Raw genomic sequence first — 22,176 nt, 5'->3', positions numbered from 1 at the left:
GCTGGCTGCCGCCCAGCCCGACATCGTGGCGGCCTACCGGCTGCAGAAGGAGCGTGATTTCGAGGACCCCTACAGCGGCCCGCCGCCCGCTGCCGCCCCCGACGGGCCCCGCTATGTCTCGCCCAAGCACCGGCTCATCAAGGTGGAGACTGTGGAAAAGGTGCCCGCCAGCCCCCCGCCGCCGCCGCTGCCCGCCACCCCCAGCTCGCCCCCGGCCGGCCCTGAGCCGCCCGACGAGCCRCCGCAGGAGGTGAGTGACCCGGCACGGGGCCCCGCTGCTTTCCCCGCGGTATCCCGGCATTTGGGATGCCCCGAGTGACCGCGCCGGACCCTCGGCCCCTGCCGTGAGGAGCACGATCGGTACCCCAGGGGCAGGTGGAGCCTGAGCGCCTCGGTCACCGGAGATGCCCTGGGTGGTCCCTCCAGACCGTTAGCGTCCGCAATAAGGAGCAGAGTTAGGATCCTCAAGCACCGAGGCGGGGRCCACGGCCAGGCTCCGCGGGGCTCTCGTGTCGCGTCACCCCCGTGCCGGCAGCATGGACATGCCGGGCACACGTCAGCGGGGCTGCCCCGGCTTGTCCTCCGGCTCCCGCGGGAGGCGGGTATGATCCCCAGCGGGAAGCGCGCTCGCAGAGAGGCACGGGACCGTCTGCGGTGCCCTCCGACGCTGGGGTCGGTGACCCTGGGCTTCACACCGCTCCGTTCCCGGCGGATCTCCCTGTGCCCACTTGCCCGGGCTACCCGTGCCAGCGGCGGCGGCCGGACCCCTGCCGGAGATGCCGTGCTGCTTTGTCAGGGAGCCTCAGCGCCTCTTTGTCTGCCGCCCCCCCGCCGGCTTCTCCGGGGTGAAAACAGAGCCTGGCGCTGCCGGGGCTGGCAAGGAGGCGTGAAACATCCCCTTGTTGATGAGAGGTAGGAGCTGGGGAGAAGCTCCCCATGGGGAGACGGGCTCTGAGTGGCACAAAGACCTGGTGGAGGATAAACCCAACCTGGGTTGCGGCCGTTGGTGCCGGGCCTGCCTCTTGGCGGAGAGGCTGATGCGGGGACTGCGCAAATAAAGGCAGGAGGGGTAATTAGTGCCCGCTAGCGCTGCCGCCTGCAAGACGGGGCTTGTCAGGTGAACTCGACGGGATTGCAGATCAGGCTGGCGGAGAGAATCGTGGATAGAGTCAGTGATCCCATCCGTGGTCCTGGCACTGCTGGGCAGCACAATGAAATGAGCACCGGGAAGAATCTGCTCGGGAATGTTTCAAACAGATAGAAAAACTTGTTGCTGGTGGATCTTAGGAAGTTGCTTGTACTGACTGATTGCTTTTGGGAGATTTCCGGAGTGGCCCAGCAGAGCTCTCCTTTTGAGGTGGGTGAACTGGCTGCTGCAGGCAGCAGAGGAGAATGGGGAGAAGGACGCTGGCAGCAGGGAGCAAGACGTGCCACCATGATGCTATGGTTTGCTGAGGCAGTCTGAATGGTTTTTCCTCTGGAACATGTGTTGCAGGATCAAAGCAGGAGCAGGAGCATGTGGATTCAGGCTGTGATGTGCAAAGGKCTGAGCCAGAGCTGTGGGAAGCAGGGACTGCTGACAGGTACAGCCAGGCTGTTCGGGGATCCAAAGGCTCGGGAGAATCTGAGGAGTTTAGAGAAAAGTCAGAAGCTTGGACACATTTGGGGAAACAGTGCTAACAGAGCTAGGAAGACCCTTCATTTATCCAAGATATGTGGTGGCTAGATTACTGCTAGTCTCCTACATGCCACTGTAAGAGGGATTCTTTAGGGCTAATTCTTTAGGGCTCTGGTACGTGATGGACACAGACAGAGCTCCAGAGGCTGAGTGAAACCAGAGTAGAAGGGGGAATATTTGATAGTGCTTGCAGCTGTCCATTAAAACAGTTTTGTTGGAGGAGCCGGGGAGCATCCACCATGTGGAGCAGCTCTGTTGGACTKAAATGTGCTTTGTAGCTCTCATCTACTGGCCTTGGCACTGGGCTGAGCAGTGGGAGGGTTCCCCAGCTACTCCAACATCATGGTGGCTCTTCCTGGGGTTGTTACAGGAGGATGGAAGTGCCTGATGGCAGGTTACTGCTGCTTGTGACTCTTGCTCTTGCTGATGTTAAGCTGTCCTGGAACAGGGAGAGGATGCTGGAGCTGGGCTGGAGCCTCTGCTGAGATGGTGGTTGTGCAGGTGTCTCAGTACTCACACACTTAGGAGGAGGCTGTGGACACTGTTCCATGCCTTCTGCAGGGGCTGGGACTACAAACGCCTTGGGTTGCACTGATACTGGAGATAAAGGAGAAGTACAATTCTGCGTACAGACAAAGTTGCTGGAGCAGAGAGGGTTTTTGTTAATGATTGACGGGGAAAATCACTCTAATAAAATGTGCAGTCCTTCCAAGTGAGGATGATGAGGATGGGGAGAAGTGGAAACAGCTGTCACTGGTTCCTGTTTGTGTGATTTGGCTAAGATCTTATAGTTTGTTGTGGTTGGGGGCTGACCAGGTTCCCTGGGAACTCTGTACCTGCTGTAGCTGTCCTGCATGTTCTGGAGAATGGAATGGGCAGGAGCATCTTGGCATGGGAGTCCTTCCTGCCTGGGCTGTATGAAGCTTTGCTGGCTGTAGCATGAGCCATCGCATCTTTGCTTTCTGTGGGATCTACGTAATCCTTTGGGGATACATTAGAGTGATCTCTGTAGTGGCTTGTGCTGCTTTCCAAACTGTCCTGGAAATGGTGTGGACAGCACAGGTCCTCCTCAGTGTGCTTGGTCTGCCAGGCCTTTCCCTACAGCAGCGGACAATGGGCTGGCCTTGTGCAGTTCACCTGGGCCAGGTGGATGCCCTGGAGATGTCTTCCCTGCTGTGTTTAGATTAGCACAAGAGCAACTCCACTGGGATGCASTGGGGAGAGATGCGATGAGGAACCTTCTGCTGCCTGCACCCAGGGTGTGCTTGAGGATGRGCTTGGGTGTCTGCCTGAGGACACYTTTGTCCTGTGCCCACCAGAGCAGTCGCTGCTGTTCTTGCTGGGAGCRCAGGGTCAGTGCTGCAGGGTGTGGGAATGGCTGGTCAGGAAGCTCTTGGGCGTGTGTCTTTCCTGTGAGAGCCTCCTTGAACTGAGTCATCTTACGCGGTGCTGATGCCGTGCTGTCTGTCCCACATGCCCTCCTCCTGTGCCATGCGTGCAGCCCTGGGCTCCCTGCATGGCCCAGCCATGCCCCGTRGGCTGTGGACTAGACCCTTCTTGGRAGGCCTGGGCTGTGTTTGGCTTCAGTGTCTGCCAAAAGCCAAGCTGCCCGATGTGTAAAACTGGAGGAATTTTGCACCTGACAGAATGAAATGAGTTTGCTCAGTTTAACCAATCTCCTGAGGAGACCCCAAATACGCTTTATCCCCAGGGCAGGAAACTTGTTTTTAAGGTAGAGGATCTCCCCAGGAATCCTCCGCAACCTCTGTGTGGAGCGGAACATCTTGTCGTGGCAGGTAGAATGTTTCTGTGCGAGATGGGGCAAGGACCCCAGCTYTGCCCTGGGATCTTGGTGTCTGAGACATGAATGCTCTTGAAGAGCTGTCATCTGTCACCTTCACTGGTGGGCAGCATAAAAGCTGTTTGACTGTGAGAACCCAGTGACGATCTGATTCTTTGCATTAATTTTATTCTGATTTTCTTTTTTTTCCCTTTCTCTTGGCATGTTTAATAGAGTGAGACCAGGCTCAGTGCTGCAGCAGGGATCTGGATGTGCACTGCTGTGGCAAATAAACACATGAAAAACACGAGTGCTCAAGCAGCATGTGTCCAGGTGCCTGTGGTGCTTGGCTGCTCCCTGAAGAACTGATCTGCACCAAGAGCTGCCCTGGGATGATGGCTTTGCATGTCAGGCTTTTGCTTTGCACCCAAATGATTTAAAATCTAGCAAAGCTTGTGCTATGTATGAGCAGGCAATGCCTCCATAGCCRTGTGGTGGGATCAGCAGGCGGTGAGCAGCTCTCTCAGCGACATGGAACATGAGAAAAGCATGGAAATGCCCGGCCTTTGASCAAAGTTGGGGGACTTAGGGAACCACCCCTGGATACTACCCTGCCAGTGGCTGTGGCCTCCTCCTGCTCTGGGGAGCAGCATTTGCCCTGTGGCTGCTGCTGAGAGCCCTGCATGGCTAGTAAAGTCCAGTACTCAGATTAGGAAATGTCACAGATGCAGTTTCCTGGGCAACCRTAATATGGCCCCCATGTGCGAGGGCATTAGGATGTGCCTGGCAATTGCATGTTCCCTGCTGCTTGCCCCTTTCCTGGCACTGGCTGGAGCGTCCAGCCCCTSAGTCTTGGGGATTTAGATACCATTCTTGTATGCTTGCTTGTGTATCCTGAGGTTGCGATGTTCCTGGAGGCAGGAATTGCCTCCCCACCTATTTTGTGACTCTCTGCTGTAATATCTAACATTTGAAAAACAAATGGGTTTATGTTTTTTCATTACAGTTGGGAGACTTTGCTTCTATGAAGTGGCATCCTTGAGGCAGYGGAGRAGCAAACCAGTGTAGCAAATTCCCCCCAAACCCAAGGAGTGTACYTCTAATCCGAGCCATTTGCTACCAGCAGAGCCTATCTGATCTCTGCTGAGTGCTTCTGCACCCTTCTGCAAACAAAATACACATTTTTAGGGGTYTTGACAGAGAGCTGTTAGAATTCTCCACCATGCTGTGCTTTCTAGACCTAGAGGCRTCTGAGTGGGGGTCACTCTGTGAGCCTGCTGGAGCTCCTGTGTTCCTCCCTGAGAAGCCAAACCTAAACACGAGGAAATACAGCTGGAAATAAGGTTGGGCTTGATGATCTTGAAGGTCTTTTCCAACCTTAATGRTTCTATGACAGTGACCACTGCATGCAGGGAAGCCTCTTGGCCCTGTCTGAAGCTGCTCTTTATGTATGGGGCAGAGGGGGGGTCCAGGACTGGCACCAGCAGCAAGATGGGTCTGTTCCTGTCTAGGAAATTGTGGTTGGTCGTAGGGCCAGAGGAGCAGACAGCTAACCCCAGGAATGTCAGCAAATTGCATTTCACAGCCCCCTGACATGCTTGGAGCCATGAGAGCTCTGCCAAGGGTGAGCRTTGGACATGGTGCTGCCCATCCACCCACCTTGCCTGTCAGGCTTGTTCATTTGTCTGTGTAGGGATGCTGCTGGCATGTCTGTGCCTCCATTGGCATGAGCATGTGCATGAAGATGCTGTTGCTGTCACAGGGCTGTGCTCTGCAACTGTTGAGGTGCAGGAAGAGCCTCTGTGCAGCTTTCGAGGCATGRGAGAGATCATGGGATCTCCTGGCTGTTTGGAATGGTGTCACTGAGATCTCACAGGCAGCAGGTGGGAAGCAGGTCCTGGTGACCAAGCAGCTGTAAAGTCACCAGGGACTTGCATTTCCCTTGGGGAATTTCACCGTGGTGATGGTGAGCAAAGGGTTGCAGACCCCTGAGCTTGGCACTGCCCCTTCGTGTCTGCAGTGACTGAGAGGGCCKGAGTGATGCCATGTCACCTGTCAGATGATGGAAGTGAGAGCAGATTGCCTGTCTCCTGCTGCAAAGCCAGGGGCTGGCTGCGCCTGCAGCTCTGTCCTGGCTCACTGGTACCAGGCCCTTCCTGGGGTGGAGCCAATATTCTGACACYGTCTGTCCTCTGCCGCCTTGCCCAGGGGTGAGAGCATCTGCAGCTCCTGTGTTTGAACCCTGTTCTGCTCACCTGGGGTGGCTGCAAGCCCTGTGGCTGGCAGGATGTGGTCTGGGGATGATCAGCTACTTGCTTGTACCCTGGCATGGAGGGACCAGGCTTGGAGAGCTGACCTAATTCACCATGCATTGGCTGCCCATGGAGCCGGGACATTTAGGGAGGAGATGGTGAGCCAGGGCAYGGAGAGCCAAGTGCCTCCTGTAGCTCATAGGGATGCCACGTCTTGGGACTGCACAGAGGTGTTTACAGTTCCAGTTCCTGTTCCCTTTTCCTGCTGGGTTTTGCTGTTAACAGGCTATTGTTGGGCGTTTTGCACAGGAAGGAGGGAGACGTGTTTTGTTTTAAGCCGATTATTGGAGCTGCAGAGGAATGTGTGAGCAGCTGTGGTCTCTATGGCTGGCCAGGAGCAGGGGCAGCATGGTGGTGAGGATGGAGCCTGGCACAGGGTGGGATTAGGCAGCAGCCACACAGTGCTTGGGACATTTGGTCCTTTCCGTGGGACAGCTGCATAGCCTGTGTTGTGGTAGCAAACCTGCCCAAGCTGGGGGTTTGCATCCTGGTAGGTAACAGACYCTGCTAAGGTGCTTGGGTACACTTGGTTTCTGCCAGAAATATTGCCTGGCCCCACTTTGGGAGCAGGCTTTGGGGCTGGAGATGGGATGTACAGCTCCAGGCTTCTTGGGGACTGCAGTGTTCTGTGATGGGATGCTCTGGCTGGGAAGCTGCTGAGATGCTAGAGCAAGTGTATGGCTCCAGTGCTGGAGGGGATTGAGCTCTGAGACATGCCCCATATTCTACTGCAGGATCCTCTCCTTTTCACTAGTAGGTGCAAATCTCAGGAATTTTGCGCTGACCCTGTGACATGGCACTTGAGAAGCTCCTGGCTCTGCTTGCTGGAGGAAGGCTGTATCTTTCTTAGTAAGGATGTGTCTGAGGATGCTGTGGAGGCCTGGGAAGGAGTGGAGAGGATACTATAGGCTGTTCTTAGCCCTTTTGTTAGAAAATACCTTCAAATGAGTGCACAGGAGCCCTAGTCAAATGAGTGCATAGGAGTTCCTAGTCATGCCAGTGCCAGCTGACACCCCTGCTCTGGGATCCCTTCTCCACCTTGAGAAAGGAAGCGTGGCTGTGTGCAGGACAGTGCCTGTGTGCCATGGAGAGTAYGGCACTGCTGACAGCCCTGCACCACGGTGGGGACTGTGCCAGGGCACGTGTGTGGGTGCTGGCAGTGCTGAGCCTGGTGGTGAGGGAGGGACAGGGCTGCCTTCTGCTCTGCTTGGCTCCATCCCAGCTTTTGGGACAAAGGCTGAAGCATTTCCACGGCTGAGTGCCAGTGCTTGGAAAGCTGTCAGCTGCCAGCACCTGCTCAGCAGGGCTGCYGTGATGTGGGTTCAGGCTCCTGGTGGTCACTCTGGGTGCCCTTAGAAGAGCTCATGTTGAGCTCCCTGCCTTCCATCCTGCAAAAAAGATAGAGTGTGCCCTAACCCTTTTCCTACTCTTCCCCTCTTCCAGCTCGCTGTCCTGGAGGACTACGCAGATCCCTTCGATGCGGCCCAGGTGGCAGGTAGCCAGGCAGGGCTGGAGAAGGTGATGGAGAATGACGGGTATATGGAGCCCTATGAAGCCCAGAAGATGATGGCTGGTAAGGTGGAAGTCTTCATGCGAAGGCCACTCTTTACACCTCTRGTCCCTGAGTTTGGTGGCCACTGTACTCTGTTTCTTGCAGCCTATGACTGCATTGGCTCCTGCAGATAAGGCAAATCTGGGCAATAGMTGTGGTGGGGGACAGCAGGCAAATTTTCCCAGTGGTATCCATGTGCACTGGGTTTGCCAGAGCACTCAAAGACTGTCTGAGYATTGTGAGCACATCTCTCCCTGCAGTGCTGTCCCCCGGGACCTCAGTTGCCAGGCTCAGCCAGGAGAGACCTGACATTCCATGCATCTGGCTTAAAACTAAGATGGATGTGGGAGCTATTTAATTCAGTTAGGATCAGGCCAGAACCTGCTGTGTCTGTTGCAGCAGCAGGGTCCCCAGTGGGCCTGACTCGGGCTGGAGAGCTGGCAAGCTGGGAGCATGTGTTCCTGAAGGCAGTGCTCAGTGTCACCATGCTGGCTTGTGTGCTCCAGGCTCTGGCTCTGCTTTGCAGTTCTGTGGTTTTCCTGGAGCAAGTAGTTTCTGGAAAGCTCATGTAGCTTTTTGGAGTAGACCATTATATTTCTTGGAAAAAAACAGCAAGCAGTGGAGAGGCTGCTTGTGCCTGTGGGAGAGACTTYGTTTGCTTGAGGGAAGGGTGTTTTATTAAASCAGCCACTCTGGGTGTCCAGGGGAGAAAATGAGCCTCACTGCTTGCAGGAAATCAGGCTCGGGGGTACTCTGTCCCCATGGGTCCCGTTTTGCTGGCTGCCCAGGAGTGGAGGTACGGTACTGCTTCTGGCAGCTGCTTGCTGTCTCCTCCTCCCCTGATGCTCCCTACCCCATTTTACCCACAGTTGACATTGAACCCTGTCATCTAGCATGGTTTGGGGGACTGTAGCTGTGTTGGGTAGAAGACTTATGGTCTTTTCCCTCTTCTCCTGCTAGAGATCCGCCAGAAGGGCTTACGAGAGGCTCCCGCCCGGCCGCTGCACCTCTACGACACTCCTTAYGAGCCTGTGCTGGACACGGACAGCGAGCGCCCAGCGTGCCCCAGRCCCAGGGAGTCCCGGCTGCCCGAGGATGATGAGCGGCCACCAGAGGAATATGACCAGCCCTGGGAGTGGAAGAAAGAGCGGATCTCCAAAGCCTTTGCAGGTGAGTGATGGGAGCAGCTATAAAACAAACACTTTTTGTGAAGCTGTATCTTTGGGATTCCTTCATCTTCGGGGGGTCAGTAATGTTGGCCTCTGCAATTCCATGGCTCAGGGAGAGTTTGTGCTTTTGCAGAAGCTGTTTCTTTGAGCAGGGAGTCAGGCTGGACAGAGTGATAAATTGAGCTGCCTTGGTAACSTGTCCAACACCTGTCTCCCATTGCCTCTTCCCTGCACTGACCGATCACAGCCTCTGGTGCAAATTACCACCAAACTTGGGTTGCGGGAGTAGGCTCAACCCTGGGCTCAAGCAGATCCCCCCTTCCTCAGGACTGAAGGATACCCAAGGAGCCTTCGTCCAGGCTTCATCCAGCCCCCTGACCTATTTATCCGTGCTGCAGGATCGATTGTGTTTGTGTTTGGTAATGAGGAAATCCATGCTATGCATTAGTGCTGGCGCCTCGCCGGTGCTGGCTAATTGCCACACTCTTATCTAGGATGCATTTTAATTGCAGCATTGTGTGTCTGTGCTGCAGTGCTGAGGGTGCTCAGGCTGGTAGCAATGTCTGGAGATGATGGCAGAGATGTGGAAATTTGAGGCTGGGCAGTGGTTYACCTTTTGGGTTTGGGCACTGCAAGCTGGAGATGTGTGGTGGGCTCAGCTCCACAGTGCCTGTTTGTGCTTGAGGCCACCAGGTCCTGCAGCACCCTGTGCCAAGGGTTCATTGTGTTGGCCTCCATCATGGAACTAGCCTTGCACTGCTGGGCTAGGTTTGTGCTGAGGTGTCTGTGCTCTGGATGAGCCACCTTGTTTGATATTCCTGTCTGGAGGTGKCGTGTTCACAGGTCTGGCTCACATGTGGATGCATGTGGGCACTGCCCAGGGTGCTTCAGGCTTGCTCCAAGCCCCAGGGGAGTCAGGTTGCTGTTCTGTGGGCCACGCTGGGACCTGCTGCCTGTTTTTTTTTGTAGCCAGAGCAGGTCCTGCTGTGTCTCGTGGTGTGTTTTTTCTCTTCAGTGATACCAAAATATCTCCCCTGGCCCCTTTGGGGGATCCAAGGGACCCCTGTTGATGGGCAGCTGGTACTGGCACAAGGCTGCAACCCACTGATGCCTAGCAGGGGAACGTGGACCCTGGAGATGGCTGGGAGGCACCTAGGGCAAGATAGATGCACAGGCAGGACAGATGGCAATGGGATGCTTGGCCAAGACCCCCAGGGAGACAAGTATGTGGAATGGGGTAATTGCAGGCTCCACCACACCCCACAGAGGTTTGCATGGAAAAACTAATGGAGGAGCAGGRTGTCTCCACTGGTAATGTGCCCCATCTCAGGCCTGTCCCTGCTTGGTGCTGTGGAGGGGATGAGATGGCCAAGCCTGGTGTAGGGCTCCYATGAATTTAGTCCTCGGGTCTTTCCCCTTGCAACTGCTCTCCTTCTTCATGGGCCTCTGGTRTTGCTGATGGTTTTTTCTAAGCCCTTTCTTTCTCTCTCTTTCTCTTTCTTTCCTACCCCCTCCCCACCACCCATCCAGTTGAAATCAAGGTCATTAAAGACCTGCCATGGCCCCCGCCGGTGGGACAGCTGGACAGCGGTGAAAGCCCCCCGGAGGGGGAGGCTGGTGCCCCCATCCCTCTGCAGCAYGGCCAGCACAGCTACGAAGACGCCAATGGTGGGTCTTGCGTGACAGTGGCGTGTCCGGGGGGCTGCAGACAGTGCTTGCTGTCACCCTGGCCTGCTGTGATGCCTCAGAGCTTGCCCAGGGCACTGCCAGACACAACCTTCCTCCTCTGCCCTCCCCAGCTCCTCCTGCCTCTTCAGCTGTCATGTGCTGGACACCAGGTGTTTGTCCTGCTGCACCTTCTGTAGCTCTTTGGTGCCTCTTTGCTCGCAGCAGTGGAACTGCTCCAGGAGATTATTCTGTGGCAGAGTCATTACTGTCTTTCGTTCTCTCCTCTTTGCCTCCAAATTCCCAACATTTGATGGCTGCTTTTAAGGTCTTCTTGACAACTGCACTGAGTATTCAGCTGACGTTTGCTTTTGACTTTATCACCCAGGTCCCTTAAAGGTGTGCTAGCAGCTAATTGAGAACCCAGTGGTGAAGTTGGGGCTGTTTTTTCCCCTCTCCATTATTTAGCACTACTCTGTTTTCTCTGCTGTTTTATTACCTTGCTGCTCAGTGTCAGGAGGTCCCTATGGATTCTCCACTCTTGCTTTTGCTATCCTGAGCAGCCAGATCTCCCAGGTACACTTTGTCATCTCAGGTTTGCCTTGTTGTGAAGCCTTTTTTTGTGTGTGCTGAGCACAGAGCCGCTGGGTAAAATCCCTTTGGATGCTGCTTGCAGTCTCACTTATGAAAGCCAAATATTGCTGCTTCTCTTTTAACCCTTTATTAATATTTTAACGACCTTGCTCTTAACGCTGTGGTGAATTAAGATTTTGACAAAGAGCATTAGGTGGGGGGTTTGTGGAAAGCCATGACTGTGTTGTTACCAGTGGGGAAMTGGGCTGTGAGCTGTGCCTTTTCCTGTGCAGCGGCATGCCGTGCCTGCCCATGTGTCACTAACGCTGTCCGGGTGGGCACTGTGACATGCCAGGTGCAGATGTCTGATTTCCTTATCTGCAGTTACCAGATCCCTGCAGAGCTTCATCAGATAAAGCCAGTGTGGCCTTTGCTGCCTTGCGGGTGGGTTTGAGCRCAGGCTGCAGGTGATGGTTTGTTCTGGTGCTGATGGTGGGGCCCTCCAGAGCGAAGTGGCTGCTCTACTTWGTTGGGTCTTTCCCAAATCCATAGGGATGCTGCAAGCTGAAATGAGTCCTCAAGGAGAAGGTTTTGACAGGTGGAAACTTCCTSATCCTCTTCCTGCAATGAATGCAGGTGTCAAGAAAAATTAATCTCTTTGCTCTGCAGCCTCTTCTCTTCCCCCATCATTTATTATTCCTGCAGTTGCTCTGACGTGCATCCTGCTCCTGATGAACACATCAGTTTGTCATTTTTCCTGGTGTTAGCAACACAGAGTCTCTTTTTTTCCCTCTGACTTGCCTTGCTCTGTTCTGTTAAGTTTATCTTGTCAAATTTTGTCTCATTTTCTACTTCCCATGTCTGGGGGTGACGAACAYCTTGAAGGATGTCTTCTTCCTCCTAAGGGCTGGTTTTTAATATCCTGTTTAATCATGCATATGCCTCTGCCTCCCTCTGACAGGTGCAATGCATTTCTTCTGAGCATGTAATACAATGACTTTGTGCCGCCAGCAAACACTTGGGCTGTTTGATTGTCTGGCTTTTTAATGATTGCCCCAATTTTTTAAGGTGACGAGTTGAAATTGAAGCCTGAGTGTGATGTACAAGGGCGAGCATGGCTGGTGATAAGCCAGAGCACTGCAGAGGCAGGGCTTGTCAATCTGTAATGCTGGGCACCTCCTCCCTGAGTTGCTGCTCAGTATAGTTTAAGGCACACTAAGCTGCAGAGGATTTTGGCTGCCTTTCCCTTCTTGCAGTGCTGGGGGGCTGGAGTCATGCTTGCCTGCACAGGGCCTGGACAAGGTGTCAGCTGCCTTAGAGGATGCCCTGTTGGAGAGGAAAACATCCCTCTAGCTATTTTTTGCCTCCCCCTTCAGCAGCCAGGAAGCATGGAGAAAAGTTGCCCTGTCTGAGGCATTGCAGGCTTGGCCACCTCCGGGGTGACTGTGCTGCCATGGCATCAGGCCTTGGCAGCCCCACACTGTGGCAGCTCTGCCCGATCAATAAGTAATTTGTGCGAGGGGTTGGCTGGTGCTGGGAGCAATAATGAACTCTTGGGAGGAGGGAGAAACAATATTGTTAATGCTGAAATCATCCTGTGCAGAAATAACAGGTGGCAGGAGGCCAGGGCCCCAGGGTATGCCTTGGTCAATCCCCTGTGTTGGTGGCTGTAGCTGGGCTGGTGACAGGGAGGTACCTGCAGTCAAAATATCCCCTTCCCACCTTGGGAATTGCTTTTTCACCCCATGTTTATTTGTGCCAGYAAAAATACGTCCATCAGTTCCAAACTGACTGCTCCCTTTATCTCCATCTATCCCCTCTTTGTCTTTTCAATTTATTTTTTTTCCTCAGAGAYTGGGGAACCTCTTCTTGCTGCATCTCACTTTACTGCAGCCACTGAACCGTCTGAGCTTTTGAAACCCCCCAGGAAGTGTCTTCCATGGGTTCTGCTACTGGCTCCAGGCTTGGCATGGCGGGGACACCCAGCCTGGGCACTGCAGTGAGCAGCAGCCCAAGAGCAGCCCTGCCCTTGCTTATGGCAGTGTGAGGGGACACAGCACGATGTAACCCTGTCTGTTCCTGCCAGGGAAGGCTGGGATCCCWCCCTGTGAGGCCTGTGATCATGTCTGTCTTGCAGGTCAATCGGAGGGGCCGGGATACGGCCGCACCTCTCCCTGCAGGGAGGAGAAGTCCAGGGCTGCCCTCAGGCATGGCTCCAGCAGCCTCAAGAGCACAAAGACGCTGATCTCGGAGCCTGGCCCCTTTGTCGGGGAGAGGATTGACCCTGCCCTGCCCCTGGAGAGCCAGTGGTGAGTCCTGCCCGCCCTGAGTAGCTGCCCAGCCCCTCCTGCACTAGGGAGCCCTGTGGCCACACCATGAGGAGCCCTGGGGCAGACTTGCTTCTTCCTTTCTTCCTTGTCCCCRCATTTCAGCCTGTTTGTCCCTGCCCCTTGTCTCCCAAGCCCAGTGGTGCCACCCCCTTCCCTCTCCCTGAACGTTGCTGCTGCCCTGGGCAGAGCTCTTGCCATGGTGTGTGCTGTGTGCCCAGCACAACCAATCCCTCTCCCCCTCAGCTGGTACCACGGGGCCATCAGCCGGACGGACGCAGAGACGCTGCTGAGGCTGTGCAAGGAAGCCAGTTACCTGGTGCGCAACAGCGAGACCAGCAAGAACGACTTCTCCCTSTCCTTGAAGTGAGTGAGCCTGGGTGGGCTGGGGGGGTGTGGATCCACAGCAGAGCTCAGCCAGTGCCTTAGGTGGGCATCCCAAGTTCATTGTTCCCATGCTAATTGGGCAGCTATGAGGTGACCCACAAAAGGTCAGAAATGGCTGCAGTATGAAGTCCACACTTCTCTGTGGTGTGGCACAGGTTTCTGATTTGATGTCYAGCAAAAAGATCTCTCAGGAAGGCGTGGAGATCTGGAGGCCCACTGATCTTCTTTGGCAGTGCTAATAATCCCTCAGATTGATCAAATGATGTGCCTCACTGCTCATCCGAATGTCTGGTTACAGCTTCCAGCTCTGCCTTGTTTACCCTTTTTTTGTAGTTTAGTTTCATGGGAAAAAAGAGTTTGTGCAATTCCATTGTCGCTGGTAATATGGATACCCATCCTTGCCTCCCCAGCCMACAGATCCATTGCTCAGCTCTAAGAGAGGGCTTTACCCTGCTCTGGTTTGCCAGTAGGGAACCTCATCCCCACAGCACAGCTTGATTTCTGCTTGGGTTTTTTTGAGAATCTTTACATCCTCCCCAAGTTTTCCAGATTCCTTGAATACCAAAATTGCATGAAGCATCTTCACGTGTACTGATAGGGGGGAGCTGCCCACAGCTCCTCATCCAGCTCTTTCCTGGCTCTTGGAGCAGCACGAATCCACAAAATCAAAGCTATTACTGTGTGTAGATGATGATGGATGAGCAAATACCTTCTTGCTCTTCTGCTGGACAGCTATATTAGCTCTGTTCATGGCAGATGGGAAACAAGTATTTATGGAGCAATTCAGCTATATTTGCCCAACACCAGTTGCCATAACCCTGCACTTTTCTCAGTATACTTTTGAGTTTCACCATTGGTCTCTCTACCTGCATTGCTCCCTATGGGTTTCAGCCTCTGTGTTTATTTCCCAGTGGCACAATTGTTAATTAGATTCCTMTGTCTCTCTGTATTTTTTTCTTCATTCTTTCTGTTGCCCTCAGCACCAAACCAGGGCAGGAGTTCCACTGTTCTTCTGCACTTAGAGCTTTCAGTTCAGCCAACAAGCCCTTCTGGAGGAGCTCCCTCCTTTTCCCTTTTTTTGGCAGAATTTTTACAGAAGTTTTAATATTCTCAGTGTTTTTCCTTGTCCTGCCTTGTGAGCCATTTTAGAGCAAGAGCTGCTTCTGGCTGGTGAAGTGCATTTGAGGCTGTGAGAGGACTCGCCATCTCCTTGTGAGTGGCATTAGCCAGCACGTGTGTTGGAGAGTCTGGGAGGTGGCATCCATCATCAAAGGTGGCTTTCCATCATCTCTCCACAAGCCAGTCACCTGTGCTTTACTTCTTGCCACCATCCTTAGCCTTATGGCAGAATCCTCCTCTCAGATGGCATGAGTGGCTAGGCCATGGCAGCAGTATCCCACCTTCCCCAGCCCATCCAGGAGCTGCTTGGGCATTGCCCGTCCTTGCAGAGTTTGCAGAGAGTCTACAGCCTCGGGAGCAGGATTTTTACTCYGCTGCCTTTCTCTGTTGAGATTGTTCAGGGAAAATCCCCTGGGAAGCTTTTTATATAGCTTAAGCTGTCTGTCTGCAGCTTTCTCTGTAATTTTTTTTTAATCTTTTTTTTTTCCTTGAGGAAGGAGGCACAGCCAAAGAGATGGTCTGAAAAGCACTCYGATGCTGACCTAAAGTTCTTTGGTATTGCATTAAAGGAAAATACACACAGGAGAGAGCAGCCAGGAGCTGGTCAGGTGGCTGTAAGGATTTAACCCTGCCGTGACAGTCCTGGCTGGTCCAGGCTAGGCAGCCCCACACTGCCTGTCATGAACAGGGACAGKTCATTGCCTCAGATGCTTGGAGAGTGAGTCCCTCCTGGCTTTTGCGTCCATGAGAGCAGCTGAGGCCATGCTGCAAAGCTTTGCCTCCTTCCTTGAGCCTGTAAAAACGCTCAGCAGGAGCAGCACCCACCCCTTGTCCTGGCTGCTGGTGTTTGCAGCCTGTTCCCTCAGTCATCTCTCCAGGGTTGTGATCTCATTGCTTCCCTGAGCTTGTGACAGAGACCTGTGGAGTGATTTGGGCAAAACACAGCCAGTATCATGTCTCCATGGTCCCGTGTGGCAGCACTCAGGCTCCCTGCTGCTGGGACATAGGACAGAGCCAAGCTATTGCTTTTCCTTGGCCCCTGGTGGGGGGCTGTGGCTGTCTCCCAGGACAGCTGGCTCCTTGCTTCTGTCTCTAAATGGATTGCAAACCCATTCTGCTAATGCAACTGGGCTGTCCATTACGACCTGTCTCCAGCTGGGGGGATGAGGCCGGGCTGTGCAGCACTAGAAGCAGTTCAGCATTGCTGATGAGATCCTGTCTGCTTTTAAGTCATCAATATTTTGCTGTAACGTGCATTCCAGACGCTGCAGACAGGCTGTGGCTCTCCTTGGAGACGCAAATTAATAGCAACAGGGCCATTAGTCCGTCACTTGGAATCAGCGTTTGTGGCAGGATCTGCCTGCACAGCTYGGTGTGGCTTGGTGCCCGTGCTGTGCTGGGAAATGGCCTCACTATGCTGAGCGGATTTATGGAGCCTGCAGCGGTGGCGTGGGGAGAGGGGGAAGGAGAAAATCTTTCAGGTGTGGCCAAAGGAGAAAATCCTGGTTTGCCACAGTGAGGCTGGAGAGCTGGGAGAGGTCCTGGGGGCTGAAGGGCTCCCATGAGAGCTAGAGTGGTTGCAAAAGGGGCTTTGTCACATGGGAGGAGCACAAGCCATTACTCCTGCGKGGCCCTATAGTGGAATCCCTGCTGCTTTTGCCCAGGTGATGCCTTCCCTGCCCACACACATCCCGGATGGGCCCTGCACACCCCACTGCATGGCCCCGTTCCCCAAGGGGACACCGTGCTGCATGGTTGGCCATGTTCCCTCCCTTTGTGGGCTTTGTTGGGAGTTGGCCAGGAGCAGGATGGCGCAGGCAGGGCTGTGGCTGCGGGCAGGAGCCAGTAGTGTCCCCCTCAGCTGCAGGGGCAGGCTGCCTGTGTTGGGGGGTCAGGAGCTGAGGGGAAGCTGGGGCCAGCTGCACCCCCTAACCATGCCTTGATCTGTCCTTGCAGGAGCAGCCAGGGCTTCATGCACATGAAACTGTCCCGGACGCAGGAGAACAAGTACGTGCTGGGTCAGCACAGCCCGCCCTTTGACAGCGTGCCGGAGATCATCCATCACTACGCCAGCCGCAAGCTGCCCATCAAGGGGGCTGAGCACATGTCCTTGCTTTATCCAGTGGCTATCCGTACCCTATAGTGCTCACCCCATGAGTCAGTCTCAAAGCTGGGTGCCAAAACTGGCCCATCTGCAGGGCCGAGCGCCACTGTGCCGAGGATGGGCTCCAAACCGTCAGCCCACGAGCAGCTCACTGGGCACAGCCAGAGCTGTTGGGGATTGGTGCAGCCAGGCCCCCGATCTGCTCTCCAGGGACTCCCATGCACTGGTTTGCCTGCTGGCATGGCACTGGAAGGACMCCCTGTGTGAGGAGCTGAGTGGGGCTCGCTGGCTGTCCACACCTGCCTCCAGGCAGAGCTTGGGATACCAGAACAGGAGCTGGGACCTTGGAGAGTCCAGGGAGGGGGCACTGGGTGTGAGTACGGGGATAAATCGGCCGGGAGCAGGCCTGARGTGCCTCCGTGAGGGTGCCTAGCTCTGCCCATGAGAGACAGAACAGCTGTGCCCTCAGGAAGGAGGCTGGCAACAGTGAGCAGGACCTGCCTGGGGCCACTGAGACATGTGGGGGCCAGGCAGTCTGCCCTCACCTGCACCAGTGCTCGGTACTCACTGCCATCCTTTGCCAAATGTAAATAGTGACTGGCCTTGGCCGTGTGTGCAGCACCACTGCCTAATAAAGTGGTGCACGGTTGCCTCCTGCTCCATGGGACTGTGTGCCCACATCCCACCACCAGTGGGGGATCAGTGTGGCAAAATATTGGGAAGGGGAATTTTGTTATACAAAAGTGGGTTGATTTGCCCTGCGCCCTTGCATACATTGAGATCGGCGTGCCCGTCCAGCCAGTTCAATCCTCTGAGACACAGGAGACAAGAGATGCTGGTGGTCATACCCTTGCCACTGCTTGTGGGCGGTGATGAGCTGATTTTGGACTTGCCTRTTACTCCCTGTAGAAGGGGGTGCTCTTTGGGATCTTTTGCCTTCTTGTTTTCCTTCATCTCTCACAAATCTTAGGCAAAATCCCTGAATTTGACAGAGCTCCTGATCTCCTCCTCTGAAAATGTACCGGTTCCAATCCTGTTCTTTGTCTTCCTGACACCTTTGTCTTTGGGCCAGCTTGCTCCTCTTTTTGGCTGAGGCTCTCTCTAGTGCTCYGTACTGTTTCATGCATATCTTGCCTTTTAACCTTGTTCCTGCTCCTGTACCCATGCACATACATTTTCTCTATCTGTGCTTAAGCCTACGTTCCATCTCACTGTTACTCCCCAGCAGCACATTCCCCTCTGCTCCCTGRGTGGGAGCGACAGCAGCAAATTTGCTGCTGGACCAGCAAAACCTTTTCCGCAAGTGGAGCAAAGCCCTCAGGCATCTGTGGGATGAGTTAGCAGTAGCTTGATGAAGGCTTTGTGAAAAAGTATCATATTCCCCTCTGTCTGGTGCCAGGAAGAAGCTCTCCCTGCTGGTTGCTAGTGGGGACTGAGGTGATTGATGGGGCTGCGGGGACCTTGCGTGGGTGAGCACTGCAGCAACCCTGCTCTACCATCCGTGGCTCTGGGGTTTTTCAGACTCAATCTTAGCTGGAGGATGGCTGTCCTGGCTCCCCTGCACAGTTTTGAGCTTCTGTAGGGGCCCTGGGGCATGGCCATTGTGGTCTGTGAGTGCACCCCGTGGTTGGGGGCCTGCAGAACTATGGTGGTTTGTTCYAGGATGCCTCAGCCTCTGCCGCTCCTTAAAAGGCAGCAGATTGAGCTGGTCGATGTTTCCTTACAGCCCACTTGGCTGCCTCTCCATCCCAGGGAGGCATTTTGTCTGGCAGGGATGGAGGTCACTCCAGTRGGAGGGCTTTTCTCCCAGAGGCTGCCAGAAGGGCTGGAGATGCAGAAATCTGTGGAGGTGATGCTGGGTGCCCYTTCTGCACTCAGAAGGTTTCGAGTGCCATTTAGCAGCCCTGCTGTGCCCTGATGGTGCCAGTGAAGAGCTCATCATTGGGGATCCTCTGCCCTCTCAGAGGCTATGGGTGGGAAAGAAGAGGCTTCTTGGGTCTGTGCAGCTCCCCAGATAGTTTAGGGCTGTTTCTTGAGGAACTGTGGCAGGGAGCAAACTGCCTGGGAGTGAGTGCTTGCTTTGTGGTGAAATCTTCTCAAGCAGCCTGGCTCCATCTCAGGAGCATCCCTGCTGAGCACAGGGATGAGAGGAATGAAACYTGTGTGCATTGCACCAGCCCCCAGAACCAGTTATGGGCCAGCAGGATTGCTCTGTAGCTGGGCTGTGTGTCCATGTGCTTCAGCAAAGCAGCCCTTCATCGTTGCTGTGGGAATTAGATCCCTGTTGAGCCCTCTCTTCTCCAGGMGAAAGAAGTGAAACTGGCTTGTTCGGCCCTGACCATCCTCAGCGAGGCTCTCTTTGTGTACTTGGGAACAGTATCCAGGTATGGTCTCACCCATGCCAAATAAAAGGAAATRACTCCTTCCTTTGTCCTGACCACTGAAAATGTATGGCTCCAGTTCTAGCAGCCTCAGTGATGGGAGGTAAACAGCAGCTTCCCAGAAAATTTGAACKGAATCTCTGTTAAAAGGATATTTTAGTGTTGCCTTTGCCATCCTGTGACTGAAGTGAGCATTGTTTGGGAATGGGGTGAGGGCAGGCATCCAGCAGTGCTGGAGAGGTGACAGGGATCTCCATTCATGAGGATGCTAATCCCCAGGAGGGACAAGGGCATGAGCAGCCTCATGTGGCTTTGAGGTTAACCTCAACCCTGTTGGGAGCATAAAGTTTGACCAAAGACCTTTGTTTGTAATAATTCCCAATCCCCYGGGTCCTCCCACCTGCCTGAGTTTTGTGTCCCTCCTCACTGCAAGTGAAACAGCTCTCATTCATTGCCTGCTAGTCCCTCATTAAGCCCTCCATAATCGGCAGGCTGTTTTAGCACACTGTGGGTCCTGATAATGAAGGAAGGAAGTTTGTTTTGTAATTGGATTAGCACTGCTGGGAACAGCTTGTGCATGGTGTCAGGGCTGAGCTGGTGAGGCTCCAGCCTCCTGCCACTGTGCTGGGTTGTGGATCAGCCTGGGGCTGTGTTGCCCCTGCACAGGACTTTACTGACCAAAATGATGCTCATGGTGCTCTCCCATGAGGACAAGGCTGAAGGAGTTCAGGCTRTTCAGCCTGGAGAGGACAGGACTCCAGGGAGACCTTAAAGCCCCTTTCAGTGCCCACAGGGGCTCCTGGAGAGGGACTTTGGACAAGGGCCTGGAGTGACAGGACWGGGGAGAATGGTTTCAAACTCAAAGAGGGCAGGTTTAGATGAGATAGGAAGAATTCTTGGCTGAGAGGGTGGTGAGGTCCTGGCATGGGTTGCCCAGAGATGCTGTGGCTGTCCCATCCCTGAAAGTGTTCCAAGCCAGGTTGGATGGGGCTTGGAGCAAACTGGTCTAKTGSAAGGTGTCCCTGCCCATAGCAAGGGATTGGAAGAAGATGAGCTTTAAGGTCCCTTCCAACCCACATCATTCTGTGATTCTATGATAAGATGTAGTTTTGCARAATGGAGGTAAACAAGAGGGATAAAAGACTGATTGAGGGCAGAACTGGAGCTTGCCCACCTGGGAAGCTGGGGTGTGTTTGCTGAATTTTGTCCCTAATATCTCCCACCTGCTGGAAATGAAACGCTTTGGTTCGTGCCAAGCCTCACATCACCCGTCCCCAGCACAGGTCATCAAAGGCTCCTGAGTACCTTAGAGGTTGGAGAGAACCAGCAGCTGATCCTTGTGGTTGTGGGTTAAACACTCACTTTGTTTAGGGTGTGCTCTGTCATCCATGCCCCCTTCCTGCCCCTCTGGCCTGGAAAAGTTCCCTGAAGCCCAAGCCTGATGATTATTTGAAACMTCAGCTTTAGCAGGGATGCTTAAGTTTCTTGAGTATCCCAGAGAATGCCGTACCCTGTGTTTTGCCTCCAACCACAGCAATCTGYAGGAGGTTCAAATAACTCAATAGCKCAGCTGCCASAGTTTAGAGCAAAGGAGAGAAATTTATTCTGATCCCTGCAGGCTGCCAGTGGAATGTGCAGGGTAGCACATACATAGCACACATGCACTGGCACAGATGTGGTCTATGAATACCTCCTCTCTAATCTTCTCCTGAAGACCAAATGTTTGACCCAAGGGACAAGTTTCAGCTTCGGTCTTGGAGACCACCCTTACTGAGTCTCTTCAGTACTGCTCCCAGCATCCTTCCAAACCACTCACTTGCTCCTGGAGTCCTGTTTGAAAATTGTCCCAAGACATTTGTGCTTGGATGCATCCTCCTAATTTTGAATCTACACTTGTGAGCAGTTCTCTCCTTTTCACTGCACAATTTTGGAAGCCTGTTGCCAAACCAGCATGCTCAGCCACACAGAAGGGGAAATTGTTCTAAGCTAAAGGAACATCGATTTAGGTTAGATACAAGGAGTATTTTACAGTGTGTGGTGAAACCCTGACACAGGTTGTTCAGAGAGGTGGTGGAKATTCCATGTGGCCAGGTTGTAAGGGCTTGGAGCAACCTGATTTAATTGAAGATGTCTCTGCTCACAATAGGAGGTTGGACTAGATGACCTTTAAAGGTCCCTTCTGACCCAAGCCTAGGATTCTACAATCTTCCAGGTGAGACCATCCCAGTGCCTTGCTAGTGATGCAGCTGTGTTCCTCCCCAGAATGCGTCACAGCCATGATAATTCTACACTCCCAGCCCTGCACTTGTTAATGTTAGTAGGGTCATCCAAAGACTGGGGAACAGTGCTGGAAGCTGCTCAGTGACATCCCTGTAACACAGCTCAACATTTTCTTGGTTAGCTGGTTCCTCCTCTTGCTAAATCCATACCCATGACTTCCAGCATTGGAAACTGGTCCATACTGGGTGCAAATCAAACTTCTTCCTTAAATCTAACCAGGCTAAACCATCATAAAAGCATAGAATCATAGAATGSTTTAGGTAGGAAGGCACCTTAAAGCTCATCTTGTTCCAGCGCTGTCRTTGGCAGGGACACCTTCCACTGCAATGCTCTGCATCACCTGATTGAAGTTAAGTATCAAAAAGGAATCATTACTTTGTCCTGAGACAATACATCTGTGATCAATTCTGTTTACATTTGCATTTCTATCTGGGAGCTGAGTTTCCTTCAAAAAAATCTCAGACATGAATGTCTATATATATTTGAATCCTTCTTTTCCATTTTCTGGAGGTGGAAGGCACATTTGCTGCATTTGTTTGAGATTTGAGCCATATCCAGGTTATCCTAAACCTGGTCCTGCTTTCATAGGGAGGTGACCTTGTTCTTTCCCTCCCTGATGCCATGCAGCCCATCCTGGCTGACCCTCATCTCACACATTCACAGCGTGTCCTCAGCCAGTGGTTGTGYCTCAAGCATTCTCTGTCCTTCCCATCTCAGTTGGGGGCAAGAACACGGCTTCTGTAGCTTCGCCGGTCCCCASGGCATCTTCGCACCCGAAACTGCCGCACTGCGCGGAGTGCTTCCTGCCCTGCTCTGGAGCAGAGCTGCCCGCGGGGAGGGCAGCGGGGC

At 53.7% G+C, this 22,176-nt stretch overlaps 1 protein-coding gene across 4 annotated transcripts; it reads left to right on the top strand.

Annotated features, from left to right (window-relative positions):
* Nucleotides 1-6: 6 nt before the first annotated feature.
* SHF (Src homology 2 domain containing F) lies at nucleotides 7-21,866 on the top strand. 4 transcript variants are annotated; one of them, XM_057380513.1, is made up of 7 exons: nucleotides 895-912; nucleotides 7,214-7,343; nucleotides 8,283-8,492; nucleotides 10,022-10,159; nucleotides 12,867-13,038; nucleotides 13,303-13,422; nucleotides 16,519-21,866. In XM_057380513.1, exons 2-7 carry the CDS (start codon nucleotides 7,292-7,294, stop codon nucleotides 16,703-16,705), a joined length of 879 nt encoding a protein of 292 aa, XP_057236496.1. In that variant the 5' UTR covers nucleotides 895-912; nucleotides 7,214-7,291; the 3' UTR covers nucleotides 16,706-21,866. The 4 variants fall into 4 exon arrangements, with proteins under 4 accessions (XP_057236497.1, XP_057236499.1, XP_057236496.1 ...); XM_057380514.1 differs by lacking the exons at nucleotides 895-912; nucleotides 16,519-21,866 and adding an exon at nucleotides 7-250 and having other exon boundaries at nucleotides 13,303-13,426; XM_057380516.1 differs by lacking the exons at nucleotides 895-912; nucleotides 10,022-10,159; nucleotides 16,519-21,866 and adding an exon at nucleotides 7-250 and having other exon boundaries at nucleotides 13,303-13,426.
* The last annotated feature ends 310 nt before the right edge of the window (nucleotides 21,867-22,176 follow it).

The sequence above is a fragment of the Malurus melanocephalus genome, unplaced genomic scaffold (genome assembly GCF_030028575.1).
Source record: "Malurus melanocephalus ecotype Western Australia unplaced genomic scaffold, MMel_1.1 scaffold_457, whole genome shotgun sequence".
NCBI lineage: Eukaryota > Metazoa > Chordata > Aves > Passeriformes > Maluridae > Malurus > Malurus melanocephalus.
This window is presented reverse-complemented; position numbering and strand designations above follow the sequence as displayed.